We start from the raw sequence: 15,179 nt of genomic DNA, 5'->3' as shown, positions 1-15,179 counted from the left end.
TCCTCTGTGGTTAAACAAAAGCAGAATTGCTAGAAAAGGAAAAGGGCTGGTGAGAATCTTCACCTCCATTGCCATAACATACTGGCTACACCAGCCAAAATATGCATGACCATCTGAGCAGGAACAGCAGGTTATTTTCCATGTTCCCCCAAAAAGGAGGGATGGGAAATAAGTGATGACTGCTTGAGTCACACTTCTCTCCATGAGCATTAAAGCTAAGCAACACAACGCAAGAATAAGCTTACAGGCAAATAACCTTTACAGACATTATTAATCTGCTACAGGAGAATGAAAATGCTATCCTACACAGAGAACTCCTGCAGCCCTTATCCAAGGTACCTCACTGCCATCGACGGGAGGTTGCCTGAGAAAAGGCTGCAAACTTTCATCCATAAATACGGTCTCAAAATAACACATTTCACCATGGAAACGATTGTTCAGGTTAGTTCTGTTCCTTTTAAAGACTGGAGCAGGAACTGCACCAGATTCTTCACAGATTGATCACGTGCCTCAGTATCGCACATGGGGTTGAAGAGCTCGGTTTTGCTCCGTCCCAGCGACCCCACTCCCCGACAGCCGCGGGGGTGAGCTCAGCAATCTGATCTCAAAAAGAGCGCACGTGCCAGAGGACATCGGCCGTACAGGAACCACAGAATCACTACGGTTGGAAAAGACCTTTAACGATCTCTCCCGGGGCCGTTTCTATTTCGATGGAAGCTTTCCTAGGAACGAGATAAAGGCGCCCAGCTCCCCATGGCGCGCGCGGCGCGCCCTCCCGCCCGCAGGGATGCTGCCCGCGCGCCTCAGCCCGCCCGTGCGCGCCCGCGGAGCGCCCGCCGCAGCCCCCGCCGCAGCCCGAGCCGCGCCGCGCAGCGCCGGCGCCAAGGAGCCGAGGCGCGCGGGCCCCGCGCCGCTGCCGCGCGGCGGCCGGGCCCCTTCCCCCGCCGCGCAGCCGCCTCCTGACGTCAGCCCCGCGCACGGCGCAGGGCGCGCTGCCGGCGGCGCGGGGCTCGGCGCGGCGGCGGGCGCGGGAGAGCCGCGGCGGGCGGCTGCGAGCGGCCGGGGCAGCGCGGGGCCGCCGCCCGCAGCCCCCGCCAGCATGTCCGCCAAGGAGCGGCAGACGGGGAAGGTGACCAAGGACAGCGTCACCCTGCTGCCCTGCTTCTATTTCGTGGAGGTGAGTGGCCGGGGGGCGGCGGGGAGCTTTGCCGCCGCGCGGAGCCCGCTTGGCCGCGGGGAACGCCGCCTTCCCCGCCGACACGGAGCTCGCCGCGGTGCTGTCTCCGCAACGCCTGATGCAAAAGCCCTACGTGCTGCTCTGCCTTGCCGTAAGGAGCGGCGTCAATTAACCTCTTTTCTGCAGTCCTTTGCAAGGGGGGGATTATTCCTAAGAATTACTCGGAAAATGAAAGAGTTGCTCAACTAAATCATGAGCAGTGCTCAGGGACGCGTCGGGAGGAAGACATGTTTCAAGGGCTGTCTTCTGGGCAAACACCGCTCGCGTTGCTTTGGTAGGATAAAAATCACGTTCGGAAGGGGATGGTTAGAAAAAGAGAAATGTTCTCGCGGTGATAATCAGCGGTTTGTTTTTACCGAGCCCAGGATTATGGGCTTAATCTAGCAGAGCTAAAAATGTCTGGTTTGAATATGGAATTAGGTTCTCTGAACATCTTAAAGAGCAAAACCTGCCATGGCTGCTCAGCTGGTGGCAGGTGGAGCTGCAGGGGCACTGGTTGCTCCGTGTGTTGCTTGGAGGCGTTTAGTCCCCCTGGAAAGTACAGTCACTTATTGACGTGGATAAGGTCATGGGCAGACCATAGTTTAAGCTTCAAGAAGTTGGTGTGATGAAATTTGCCTAATGGTGCAGCAGTAAGAGGGAGGTGAAAATGGTTTATGGCTTGAGCAAAGTGTTTCAGATGACTCTACTCACAGGGAAATGACTGAGGCACTTTGAGGCACAGTGAAACTTACTCCAGAGAGAAACTGTAAAGAATTTGAGAACTGAATGGTAAAACATGGTGGAAATTGACTAACTTTTGTGGTAAATAAAAGCATCAAAAGATATACAACATTTAATGTATAGAATGTTCAAATCTAAACAGTGAGTGAAGTACAAACAAAAGCTATTTCCTTTCAGGTCCACTTGAAGGGCTTTGAAGGTTCTCTAGGAGATAGAAGGGGTCAGATTGAGAAGGGGTTTTAGATAGCAGTGGAGTGTCTCTGTCCTCTGCATGTGCTGAGCACTTGGACACAGTCAGGAACAGACTCCAGGTAAGCTGCACCAACAGGAGAGCTTTGCAGAGGCTGGTTATATGGAAACATCAGAGACATCCTATCAATATAATCAGGCCTACTCAAGAAATACCCTTTGGTGGAAGGCATTATCTGTGCCGTGTATTTTACATCAGCTTTGCACAGGAGGGAGAGGTCAAGCTTGGAGAAGACCCTAACAGAAAGGTAGGGGGCTTCCTTACTCTCTGTGCTGACTTTGTTGTTTTGAGAATCCAAAGAGGAATGGAAATTGCTGGACCTTAGCATGGGCAGAACTCGAATGAAGGGGACAATGTAGAGATCCTATAAGATGCAACAGAACAATACTGTTTGGTGGGTTGTGCTTTGGCCTGCAGCAAGATGGGATGAAATATGGATCAGCAGCCCAAAGTGTGTGCCTGCTGCTCAAAAGAGTTGCCTTATATAATATTAATTGCACACTTGTAGTTCTCCTAGAAACTCCCTGTAGCTGCTAAAAGGAATAAAGCAAAGGATTCTGTGAGCAATGAAGAACTGAGCTCTTTGTACAGTTCTCATGTGAAGTAGGCGAGTTCTCCACTCTGGTGTGGGCTCTGAAGACCTTCAGCAAGTCATTTCCAGCTCGAGCTAAAAAAACAGTGGAGATCTTTTCAACAGGCAGTTAGGGTTTACTGGCATCCACTTTGCATCAAGACCTAGGATGGCTAGGTCAAAGGAAAAACAGGTTGTTTAGAAAACACGTTACAAAGAAACATCTTCCAGGAGCCATCGTTACATCCCCTTCCCCATTACCAGAAACAGCTCTGCACAAACCCATGCCAGGTGTGTTCGTGCTACATAAAGGACATCTATTATACAGGTAAAGAGCGAAAAAATATGTAGCAACTAATGTAATTCAGACATGCAGAACAAGTAACAACAGCTTCTCTGCTTCAGAAGGACTTTCTCTTTAGAAGTGGCAGCAAACGGAGTTCTGACACTGAGCATTTTCAGCTATTAAGATCCTTAAGAATGTGTTATGAATGAGACCAGCTACTGTAAACAAATGTGTGTAGTGGCAGCAACTTTCAGGGTCAGCTAAAATATCATTATCCAAAATGTGTGCAGGCCAACTGATGGGTAACTTCAAAAGAAATACTTTCAGCCTGATTTCAGTTTCAGCGTAATTTAAGAAGAATTAAGACTAACAGATTTACCAACAGCAGAGTTAAGACAAAAAACCAGTATGGCCCTTTTCAAGTCATTACTGTCACTGGAGCTGTTCTTCTTTTACACAGGAGGAGCAAAAGGAGAAATGAGCTAGAGCTTTGAAAGATAGAAATTAAAAAGGAGTAAAATTAAGAGATGGAACTTCAGAAAAATACAGATGGATCACCTCCAGAAACACAGGTTGCCGTGTGCATCATGCTTACCTGAAGCACGTGGCAGTCGGCATCGCCAGGCAGCTTGGCCTGCTTTATTCATAACTAGGCTTGTGGCATTTTTGGCTTCTCAAGACTGTGTGGGTTCTCTGAGCTTCCTCTGCATAGCTGGGAAAGACAAAACTTGCCATGAAAATTTATAGTCCCTCTGATCTTGTGGGAATTCATTTTCATGGTAAGAAGTAGACATGCCTCAGGGAGATGCTGAAAATGAGTATTCCGGGAATAAGTTATGCTTTTAGTTAAAGTGACTTTCTTTTCAGCGTATTCAGAGTATATCAGAAGTAGATTCACTTACAGAAGAAATACAGATATCACATTTTCATATGAACCTAGAAACTTGCATGGTTATGTAGTTTCTGTTCCTGGAAGAATGGTCACACTTCAGAAGCGGGACAGACAGATACATTTCTTCTCAGTGAAGAGACTGTCTTTATCCATGCTATCCCACTTCAAAAACTGGTCTGAATCCATGTTTTACAGAAGTCTCTGAATTTTGCCTTTGACTTCAGTGACACTATTGCCCAGACGTGGCAATGCAAAAGCCAAAGTCAATCTGAGCGACTTGATGCACTTACTCTCCAGGTAAATTGTGTTCCTGTGGCAGTCTTCCCCTGTGGCCACTTAACTTCCAGGGATTCAAATCACAGACATCTCAGCGTTCCTTGGACAGTGACCTTTTTTCCTTCCTTTGTCTCCTAGGCTCTTGTGTGTGATGAATGCATACAGGTACAGGTAGCTGCTCTCTCTGCATGTCCCAGAGCACAGCCAGGAGTTAATCATGCCAGCATTGTTTACAAGCACTTCTTTCATGACTGGAAGGCCACTTTTTCTGTTTTGGTTGTTCCCCAAAGGAGCTGGAGTTCTCACCAGCAGAAAGCAGAAAGACCTATTGTCATTGTGGGACTCCAGGCTGCAAAACACAAGAGGTCATCAGCTTCCACTGAAATAAGTGCATGTAGGGAATTGTTCACTGTGTCTCAGCGCCGGATGCTTTGTGTCCTTTTACTTCTAACACACGCTGGCAGAGCTGTTTGACACGTCAAATGTTTGTGCACATCACTTCAGCACCACATCTCAGTCACAGCTGGAGTTTTTTTCAGCTCTTCAGCCGTGCATGACCCACCACATTTACATTATGCACTTTGTCACCTGCAAGTCATGTATACCTGTGACTGCAAGAGACACAGAAAGCCAGGGGGATGCAGTGATTAGAGCAAGAGGAGAGAGAGAGTAGGCTACAGGGCTAAATCTTTCTTCCTACGAACAAGATGTTTGGATCTAGTGTAAGAGCTAAACTCTAGTGCTGTGTCTCGGAGGCACAGTGTAAACACATTTCTCTCTAGATACACTTTCTGTTATGCTTAAATTAAGGGAGGAAGGAGAGCAGGATCACACGACACATGACAACAACAAACCCCAGCTGTGGAAGATGAAATTGCCTCCATACTGTGGAGGTAGCATGATGCTTTCCAAATACATTGCTTTTTCTCCCTAAAGAGTCAACCAACTATGTGTGAGGGAAGGGGAGGAAGGAGAGATACACTGAACAGTCTGCTCATTGATCTAACATTGTCAAGTGGCTGACTCACAGGGGAGAGACGTCAGATTTGTTTACAACAGTGCATTAGAGACCAGCATCCCTAAAATTCTAAGGGGCTATTTGCGGCCTGAGGAGGCTGCTATCCATTCAAAGTAGCTGTAATTCATTGGCCAAGTCATCAACAGCACATCTTCCACGTCACTCCATGCTTATACAAGAGCTGTACAGAGTGTATACTACCTGCAGACAAGCAGAAGAGGGGAACAAAAAGGGAGGTGTCAGGCCTGTGCCAAGGCTGTCCTGAGAGAAAAAATTCAAATGCCATGTGTTAGATGTCCCTCTGTGATTAGCTACTTGCTTGGCAAGTGTAGAGTTTGAGTAGGTCATAGTGAAAGAAAACCCTTCCATTTTTCCACCTCTTCCGAAAGTTTATACTCCTGTCTGTGAGCTTCTACAATTGTTAACAAAATCTGTTAGTCAAAATTAACAAAGAGCAGCCTGTTGTGGTTCCTTATGTACACAGGAGCTGAGCTGTTACAAACGTTGTATTCTAACTGACAATCTTGCCACTGAATAGTTCAGTGTGTGGCAAAAGAGTGACTGGAGAAGGGTTGGTACCCACAAGAATTGGGGAGGTTTGTATGTATGGAAAGCACTGTACTTTAGACAGTAGAATAACCTGTAGCAGGTTATTGTGTAGGAACTGGCAGCTTTGTCCCCAAGAGATGAGGGTTTTGAGGACATTTCTAGCTGAAATTTGACTCAGAAACAACTGCCTTTTTTTTTAAGCGTTGCTGCTCTTGCAACAGGAATATAACCTTGCAGCAGGAGGATAAAAGAAGTCATAATCACCAGTACATGCAGCGTCCTGTATCTCATTGTTTGTAGCTATTCACTGATTATAACTAATCGTAGATTTAATTAATCAATGATAAGTGATAGTGAACTATGGTCATAATTAATGTGATTAATTCATTTTGAAGTCACGCTGGAAAGAAATTCATTAATGGTACTTTTTTGTGTTGTGAAATCTCTGCCTAGGGATTTGCTGTCTACTTGAGCACATACATTGGATTAAACAGAACTATATTAAAGTACTTTTAGATTATTCTTACCTGAGAATAGTTTTGTTAAACAATTTTGTTTTTGTTAGTTTCCCCTGTGTAATTTCTGCTTCACGTGCATTTATCACAAGAAGATAAATAAGCACTTTCAAGATTACTATGCATTCAGCATGACTTTGAGATACATCAGTGATAAAACTCCTATTTATCAGCTCTGTTTTTGGTCTTACACATACTGAGAGGTTTTCTATTAAGATTTGGCAAAAGATCAAGAGGTTTGAGGAGTTGCATGAAGATATCTGCTGTATTTCCAAAGCTTCACTCTAACTGGCAGCAATTGAATAATTAAATGAAACTCTAAAATCAATGCTGGAAAAAAAGATAATGTAATTTTTCAAACTGGTAATGGTAATAGATTTCAGTGACACCTGGGATTTGAAATTAAACTGTGAGTTGACATTAAATCAAATAGTGTTAAATCTAGGAGAAGACCATCATCTTTGCAATTAGTTTCCACAAAACATAGAAAATGGTGAGCTGAAAAGCCCTTTAAAGACCAGTTCCTTCCTCACAGCTTTTGGCCAGATGAAACTTGCATCCAAAAAAAGAGACAAGGAGCAAAATAAACTCAAATTCAGGGAAAAAAGCAAAAACCCTCTCTACAGATGCCAATCTTAGTCTTCTGAAAGCCTGAAAGCCTTCTCTTATAAGCCTGAGGCATTTAAGAATTAATTTTACAACATAAAACAATCTTCAAACCTGACTTTTAGGTCAAGCAAGTCCCCTGCTCTACAGCCATCCTGTGCTTAGTGCTGTTTTTCCAAAGTGCTCATGACAATCTGGTCTGCAATGCACTGCAGGTTGCGTTTGGTCTTAATCCTAGCCCCACAGAGCAGTCTCTGAGGGTGAAAGTACAGCACAGGTACAGCTAAGCAGGAGCCATGGGCTCTCAAAAAGAGGAGAAAATATCAACATTTGGGCTGATACTGTTTCTCATTCCAGACCTATTTCTGGAAGGTATTCAGTCATAGTCATGACTTCAGTATTCATTCCTGCCAGGGTTAAAGAGAATGGTCTTCCTGTTGTCTACTAACTTCTGTGAATCTCAGAGTAAAACACGATAGGACAACAGCCAGGGCAGTTGAAACTGCAGTCACTGTTAGTAGCTGGCTGAGAACAGGAATACCTTGTCTCCTCCAGCCCACCACAACACTCTTTTTTGCCTCATCCATCTGTTGTGCCTTATCATTTAGACTGTGAATTCTTTGGCACAAGAACTGACATTTATGATACATTTTAGTAGAATCTTCTACAATGCCACAGCTTTGCAGTGCGAACACAATGTAGTTATTTCATAGACCATCCCTCTCCCAGGTACTTGGCTGGTGTTTTTTCCACAAGGAGAAACCAATGGCATTATTCATTAGCGATCTCTTTGAGGCAATCCTGTTGATTTAGTTGATTGCTTACAAAGGTTTTATGATCCTCAGAAAGCAAGAGACACACCAGCAGGCAGCCCTCGTGCTCAGGAGCTCCTTGCTTGCTCCTGGCCACCCATGTCCAGAAGGTATTTACAAAACATGAAAGATCCAAATAGCTCATCAGGCATCCCTTAACCCTTTTGGACAGGTGGGCTAGTCATACTATCTTTATTCTGCATCTGGCTAATGATATCTTGGCTTCCTCTAAAAGCTATGTACATACTGCTGCTCTCTTTTCTACCTTTTTTACATGCAGGTAAAACTAAGCAATTCCACAGGCTTTATATCTGCATGCAGTCTCAAGGGAAATCACTCAAGTTGTTCTGGCCATTAAACTGAGCAGCAACTTCAATATTGCACTATAATTGCGAGGCACCCAGGCTAATCACTCTTGTAACCCGTATTTAAAGTGTCTGCTGGTAGTCACCAACACAGCTCAATTCAACACCACCGTGGGATCTGGATGTGAGTTCATGGTAAGAGGTAACTCCTCTACTGCATTTTAGCAAAGCAAAGAGAGGTCACGTAACTGCCACCTACGAAACAGGTACATTCAAGTGTGTGACACTCCATGGTTGCACTCTCACAAAGCCCCTGGATTTTAAGAGTAAATTGAGCTGTAATGTGAAGACAGACCTCAAGAGAAAGAGCAAGGTGTGAAAGCACGTTGGCAAACATAAAAATGAACCCAAGTTGTTCCCAGAGTGAGGAATGATCACCATCATCGTACTACTCCTGACAAAGGATCAGGGATCTGCTACACTGGAGTCACAAGCAGCTCATTTTATACAGAGTTACTAGTTGTTACTACTAGATATCGATACAAAAATCATTTGGAGTTGTACCATACAGAGATATGTGCAAGGAATATAAATTAGGCATAGCCTAATATCCAAGGTCATTGGAAAAACAACTGTTACAATTAAACTAAATAAAATCAAAGCTTGAAGCAGGTCAAGACAAGCACAAAGCATGTGTGACAAGCCCCAGTCCTGAGCACTTGTAAATCCCGTACAAAATCTATGGCTGCTTGTAGCAATGACAATACAGTATTTAGTGGGCTACAGCTCTAAAAGTTTCTCTTTACATGCATTTGAAGTTTAACAGGAGCTTTCCCATCTATCTAGAGTGCCCCAGCAAGTTTGGGCTGGGTTGTTAAGGGGTAGCCAGCTGGTGGGCTTTGGGCAGCCCCATTTTGACCATCATGGCTTCCATGCATGGGTCATGTCATATGACCTGTAACAAACTGTGCTGGCACTGTGGGTCCTGGATAATCTCAGTCCTCACAAGTAATGACACCTCAAAAGAGCCCCAGGAACAATCATAGCATATCCCATGGAAGACAGCCCAGAAACCTGTAGAACTGTCATCTCCTACCTCTGAACTCCTCTCACAGCCTTCTTTCAGTTCTCTGCAATATGTGATACGTGACTTGTGGCTCTTGGCCAGAAGGGTGATTTTTTACATATCCCCTCAGTTCAGAGAAGTTACTGTGTTACCGAGTTCTCTTTTGGTCTGCCCTGCACTATGTAACAGGATGTTTTCACCTTTTGTTTTCTCCTTACAAGATCTCTTGGTATTTCCATCATAGTTGAGCTCTGGGGAATGGAGCTCATCTTTACTCATGTTTGCATGATCCCAGGCTCAATACAGCAAAAAGGTCCTGACTTTAACACTCTAATCCAAACAGAGTTTGACCCAAGTGGTCAAAGTTTACATTTATAAGTCTAAATTACACACCAAACAGGAATCTTTCTCCATTAGCCAACCAAGGAAGTGACAGTATAAAGACTTATTAGTCAAGATCTGTGAACTGAGGCTGGGGGTTTTCTTATTCTAATTAGGAATGGAGAATTTCCATTCCATTTTGTAATTAAAACAATACACATACAACCAGCTAATTATATTTGACATTTTCAAGGTATTGGGAGTTGAGGTCTATAATTACAGAGCTAGTGCTGCCTTAAGCAGAACACTATAAATATTCATATATGAAATAGCCAGTTATTCTGCTTGGAAGATTTTAGAAACATTTGGGCTTTTTTTAAAGAAAATGTGAAACTTTTAAAAGAGTGGGTTTATATTTGTGTTTTTAAAAAGATAGGAAGGAAAATGTCCTGTGGGATCTGACATATTGTGTGTAGCAAATTGCCTATAAACCTATTCATTAGTATTGGAAGCAGTTACATTGGAGATTCATAGTCTTCTAGATTTCTTTTCTTTTAGCAGAATGGGTAATTACAGTCAGAAATAATATGGGAGTCATGTAGTGAAGTCATAAGACAGTAAAATGTAACTCTTATGATTCCTTGATTTTGTAATTAACTATAAAATTATAGCTTGCATACAGAAGGATGAGTTTTTTAAAAAAAGTATATAGTTATCCACTTAAAACAGTTGCCCGAATAAAGTAACGAGTTCATAGTAGAGGTGGACTTGTGGGTAATGCAGAGCCTGTTGTTCAAGGAGAGGTTTTCTTTTTCTTGACATTAGAGAAATGGTAAAATACCCAATGAAGATGAAACTCTGCGAGCAAGGTGTTCCATGAGTCTACTTGCTCTGTGTTTCCTTTCTAGAAAATGAACCTTTGGGGATATCTAGATAAAAGGAGATAATTTTTGAAAAGAAGAGCAAGAGGCTCTTTGCTGATTTTGTCCTTTTAGCTCAGTGGAATAGGTTTGTGTCCTGTTATGAGCTGCTTTGCTACATGTGACGTGGACCGTGGCTAAGTCATTAGATATGACTTTCAAACAGTTAATAATAAAACACTTTGCAAGTGTTTAAATAGTTAAATGCTGTGCAGAAATTAAATTGCAATACACATGAGTTCAAATGCTGTGCAGAGTTTCAGTGTCCCAGCAAGAGTAGCAGAGACTAGGTGCAGGCTCCTTGTGCACCAGGGCAGCATGCTTCGTGCCAGCCTTCTGGTCCAGAGGCCCCTATTCCAAACAGCTCCAGATGTGGAGAGAAGGGCACCCAGTTCCACAAAAATCTGGATTATTCCCAGAGTATGAAGATGTTAGGAAGGTCCTCTTTCATCTCTGCACATCTGTATAATGACTAGAAACAGCCCAGCCCATGCTGACTGATCGTGTATTAGAGTTAATGCACCGGGAAGTGAGAAGCAGCATTGTATAACTCATCCAGCTGAAGAGCTGCAGCTCTTCCTGTGGATGGGCAGGAGGCAGGACTCTCTTTCCTTGCAACGTGTACAACTACTTCATATATACAATACTTCACATTATACAATAGTTCTGTGTTATGTATTGACTAATATGTATTACTGTGCATGTTATATACTAGACATAATGTGTATGTGTAATATAGTATGTGAGCGTAAATAGACATAGATGTTTGTGTTATATATAAATAAACACACACTGCTTTACTGCAGAAACTTACTTGATGCCAGGTGTTATTTCTGTAATGCTCATAGCACTTAGGGATGCCAGTACACATTCTCTCCCTTTCTACACAATCACAACCTCTACACTATGCAGTGTTACAGTGCAGTCAAGTTGAACACAGAAGACGAGACAACCACAGTTCTTCCATTCTCCGCTTTCTGCAGATTTCACTTGGAACACTTTGAAGATGCAACTCACCCTTTTCAAATCTGTCCTTCAGCACATGAAAGATAAGCTCTTCTTTTTTTAAAACAACTAAGTCATATTACAAAACTGCTGTGGTGAAATTTAGCTAGAGCCCTCCTTTAACCACACAGAATTGCATTTCATTCACAAGAAGGCTGTACTTTAATACCCTGGTGTTTGAAAATCTGACAATGGCCAGTTAATGCAAGAAACCATTGTCCCTCTGCTGTATCTAGCAGGGTTTGTTCATCATTTCTCTAGTATATGCATTCAGTTTTACCCCTACTTTTGTATTCCATTGCAGAATGGGATGAATGACATTGGTTTTAACCAACCGGTTACTTTTGTAAATATAAACTGAACGTTGCAAGAATAACATGATGTAACTTGTGCCCAACGTTTCCTTAGGACAATCTCTATTTCTCGTGTCAGGTGTATGATGTAAAAGAAGAGAGATTTTTTTCTCAAGAATTGATGCTGCCATATCAGATTTCTATGATTTCATTTCTCTAAATGAATCTCTTCAGTAGTTGCAAGCTTTTACTTTTCAGTTGCAGCTAACGGTGAAGGAAAGTTAATGTGAAAGCCATCTTAAAAAGAAAAAAGGAAAAGGAAGCAGACAGGCTGTTCCCATCATATCACACATAGGTACCTTCACTGCAGCAGAGACACGGGGAAGGAGTCATTGCATCTCAGTGGAGGAGCAGGCAGTTGTTCTCGTGTTGCCTTGTTCGGTGAGGACTCTGGGAAATAACAAACAAAAATATGCCTCTGAGATTTTACAAGAGGATACAGAGAATAACCACATGCTACTGGTCACCTCTGAATGCCCTGATGCCCACCCTGGGGATAGGGCTGCCGTCTCTGTTCACTTATAAACCAACAGTTTCGAACTGCTGTATTGTTATTTCATCTTTTGAACTACTTCCACAGAGGCTTACTGGCCGAATCTGTGCTTTCAGGACTTAGTGTTAAACTGGAGTGAATTTATCCCCAGAGGGGCCAACTTCGCTCTTAATAAATTACTGGAAGTAATTGCAAAGGGTAAAATCACTAAATAGCTGGAGGATAAAAGACTTGTGAATCATAGGCATCATGCTTCTAAACAGGCTGAGTCTGGCCGAAGTTAATTGCTTTTTTGATAGAATTACAAAATGAAAGAGTGAAGGCAGAACATTATTATCAAGTATTTAGATTCTAGGGAAGCACTGGATGCTGATTTTCTTTAACTGTTACTTTGTAACTGAATGCGAACTGGCTTTGATGTAAACACTGCAAAATACATGACAGAGAGTTGCTACAGGACCGAAAAGGGCAGTGACGAGCAGAGCACTGAGGCTGCACATGTGGGAAACTGCAGTCCTGGTGCTTCCTTTTCAAAAGTTTGTCTAGTAATGATTCATAGATGCAAAAACTAAATGATGTGGGCTGGAGACTGGATTGGGTGTTTTGAATAGCTTGGTAGACAACAGGTTTATTTGATATCAACTGAGTAGTATCGTTTCTCTAGAGAATTAATTACTCAAAGGTGGTAAAATGGCTATGACAAGGAGCAGTGAGATGTAAGTAGCAAACGTCAGAGATTTATGAACAGACTGATGTCTTTGCCAAAGCATTGCTATTCCAAACAGTAATTTGTTGCTTTCTTCTCTTCTAGTTACCTATATTGGCATCTTCTGTTGTTAGCCTCTATTTCCTTGAACTTACCGATGTCTTCAAGCCAGTTCACTCTGGATTCAATTGCTATGACAAGAGTCTGAGTATGCCATACATTGAACCTACGCAAGAGTCCGTTCCCTTCTTGATGTTGCTTAGTCTGGTTTTTGCTGGGCCTTCGATTACGGTGAGTTTGAGGTGTCACTGTCACTTTTAAAAATTTTGAGGGGAGATTTGGTTGGCATAAAGAAAACAGCTCCCCTGGCTTCAGTTAGGCTGCAGAGTGTCATCCAGGCTAAGTGCCTAAGGACTTTTAAATAATCTTTTATTCTTCTATATCAGAGGGAGACATGTTCCCTCTTGTACTCGTAGTATCCTGATTGTGGACATTAATGTTAAGAAACAGCATCTATGGTTTGGTGAGAATAGCTTGAATCATTCTGTTATACTGTACAAATATTTGAACCTTTGCAGACAGGACATCTCCATACTCTGAGATACACCAAAAAGTCAAGACATTGTTGGAAGCGAAACCTTTCGTTTACAGCCCTGAACATGGCATGTTTGTTAGAACCAGTTTTATTCAGTGAGAATGTGTATCGTCAGCCACGTCAGTCAAACCACTTACACTTTCCCAAATAGCACCAGAACTCCTCTAAATTGTGAGTTAGTCATTAAAAGCAGGCAAAAGGAGACTAATTTAATCGCTCTGTCCTGGTTTTGGCCCAGTCAGGGACAAGGAACCCAGAGCAGCCACTCGCTAACTCCTCCTGACGGGATGGGGAAGAGAAGGTAACCGAGGGCCTTTGGAAATCCCAGGGCAGAGAGAGCTCGCTCACCACTTGCAGTCCTGGGCAAAACAGCCGGGACTACTCGCCTTGGGGAAGAAAATGGAACTCAATTTAATCTGCCACCAACCAAAGACTTCAAACAACAAAGTAGGGTGGTGATGGAGAGCACAAGCAGCCCTTTCAGATTGCCTTGTCCCACCGCTCCCTCTTCCCGGGCTCACACAGCCCATGCTGGTGTCTTTACCTGCTCCCCTCAGCGGCGCAGGCGGCAGGAATGGCGGGCGCGGACAGTCCGTTTCTAATGGCTCCCGACGCTTGTCTTGCCTCAGGGCAGGACGCCCCGCCATTTCCCTGCTCCAGCATAGGGTTCTTCACATGCTGGGCAGTCCTGCACAGGCTGCTCTGATGCTGTTCATCCCAAGGGCTGCAGCTCCTCTCCGCCTCCTGTGTGAGTCTCTGCACCTCAGCATGGCCTGTAACGTGGCCGCTGCCCTCAGTCTCCTGCCCGTCTGGAACAATGACTCCCTCTGGCATGGAGTCCTCAGGAATCAACCCTCAGGCACACAGTCCTCAGCAGTCTCTCCCTCAACCACAGAATCCTCAGCAATTGCCCCCTCAGGCAAGGGGTCCTGAGCAACCGTCCCCTCAGGCAAGGGGTCCTGAGCAATTGCCCCTCAGACAAGGGGTCCTGAGCAATTGCCCCCTCAGACAAGGGGTCCTGAGCAACCATCCCTTCAGACAAGGGGTCCTGAGTAATTGCCCCTCAGGCAAGGGGTCCTGAGTAATCACCCCTCAGGCAAGGGGTCCTGAGCAACCGTCCCCTCAGACAAGGGGTCCTGAGCAATTGCCCCTCAGACAAGGTGTCCTGAGCAATTGCCCCTCAGACAAGGGGTCCTGAGCAATTGCCCCTCAGACAAGGGGTCCTGAGCAATCGCCCCTCAGGCAAGGGGTCCTGAGCAATTGCCCCTCAGACAAGGGGTCCTGAGCATTCGCCCCTCAGGCAAGGGGTCCTGAGCAATTGCCCCTCAGACAAGGGGTCCTGAGCAATCGCCCCTCAGGCAAGGGGTCCCGAGCAATTGCCCCTCAGGCAAGGGGTCCTGAGCAATTGCCCCTCAGGCAAGGGGTCCCGAGCAATTGCCCCTCAGACAAGGGGTCCTGAGCAACCATCCCTTCAGGCAAGGGGTCCTGAGCAATCGCCCCCTCAGGCAAGGGGTCCCGAGCAACTGTCCCCTCAGACAAGGGGTCCCGAGCAATTGCCCCTCAGACAAGGGGTCCTGAGCAACTGTCCCCTCAGACAAGGGGTCCTGAGCAATTGCCCCTCAGACAAGGGGTCCTGAGCAATCACCCCTCAGACAAGGGGTCCTGAGCAACTGTCCCCTC

General features: G+C 44.6%; 1 protein-coding gene across 1 annotated transcript in view; it reads left to right on the top strand.

Moving 5' to 3' along the window:
• Positions 1–1,099: 1,099 nt before the first annotated feature.
• Positions 1,100–15,179, top strand: part of PLPPR4 (phospholipid phosphatase related 4) — a 28,461-nt gene continuing 14,381 nt past the window's right edge. Inside the window, exons 1-2 of the mRNA XM_062003680.1 lie at positions 1,100–1,177; positions 13,010–13,195. Coding sequence (XP_061859664.1) covers positions 1,100–1,177; positions 13,010–13,195 — 264 coding nt within the window. The remainder of the gene's footprint in view (positions 1,178–13,009; positions 13,196–15,179) is intronic.

This window comes from Colius striatus, chromosome 10 (genome assembly GCF_028858725.1).
Source record: "Colius striatus isolate bColStr4 chromosome 10, bColStr4.1.hap1, whole genome shotgun sequence".
NCBI lineage: Eukaryota > Metazoa > Chordata > Aves > Coliiformes > Coliidae > Colius > Colius striatus.
Note: the sequence above shows the minus strand (reverse complement) of the source record. Positions and strands in the feature narration are given on the sequence as shown.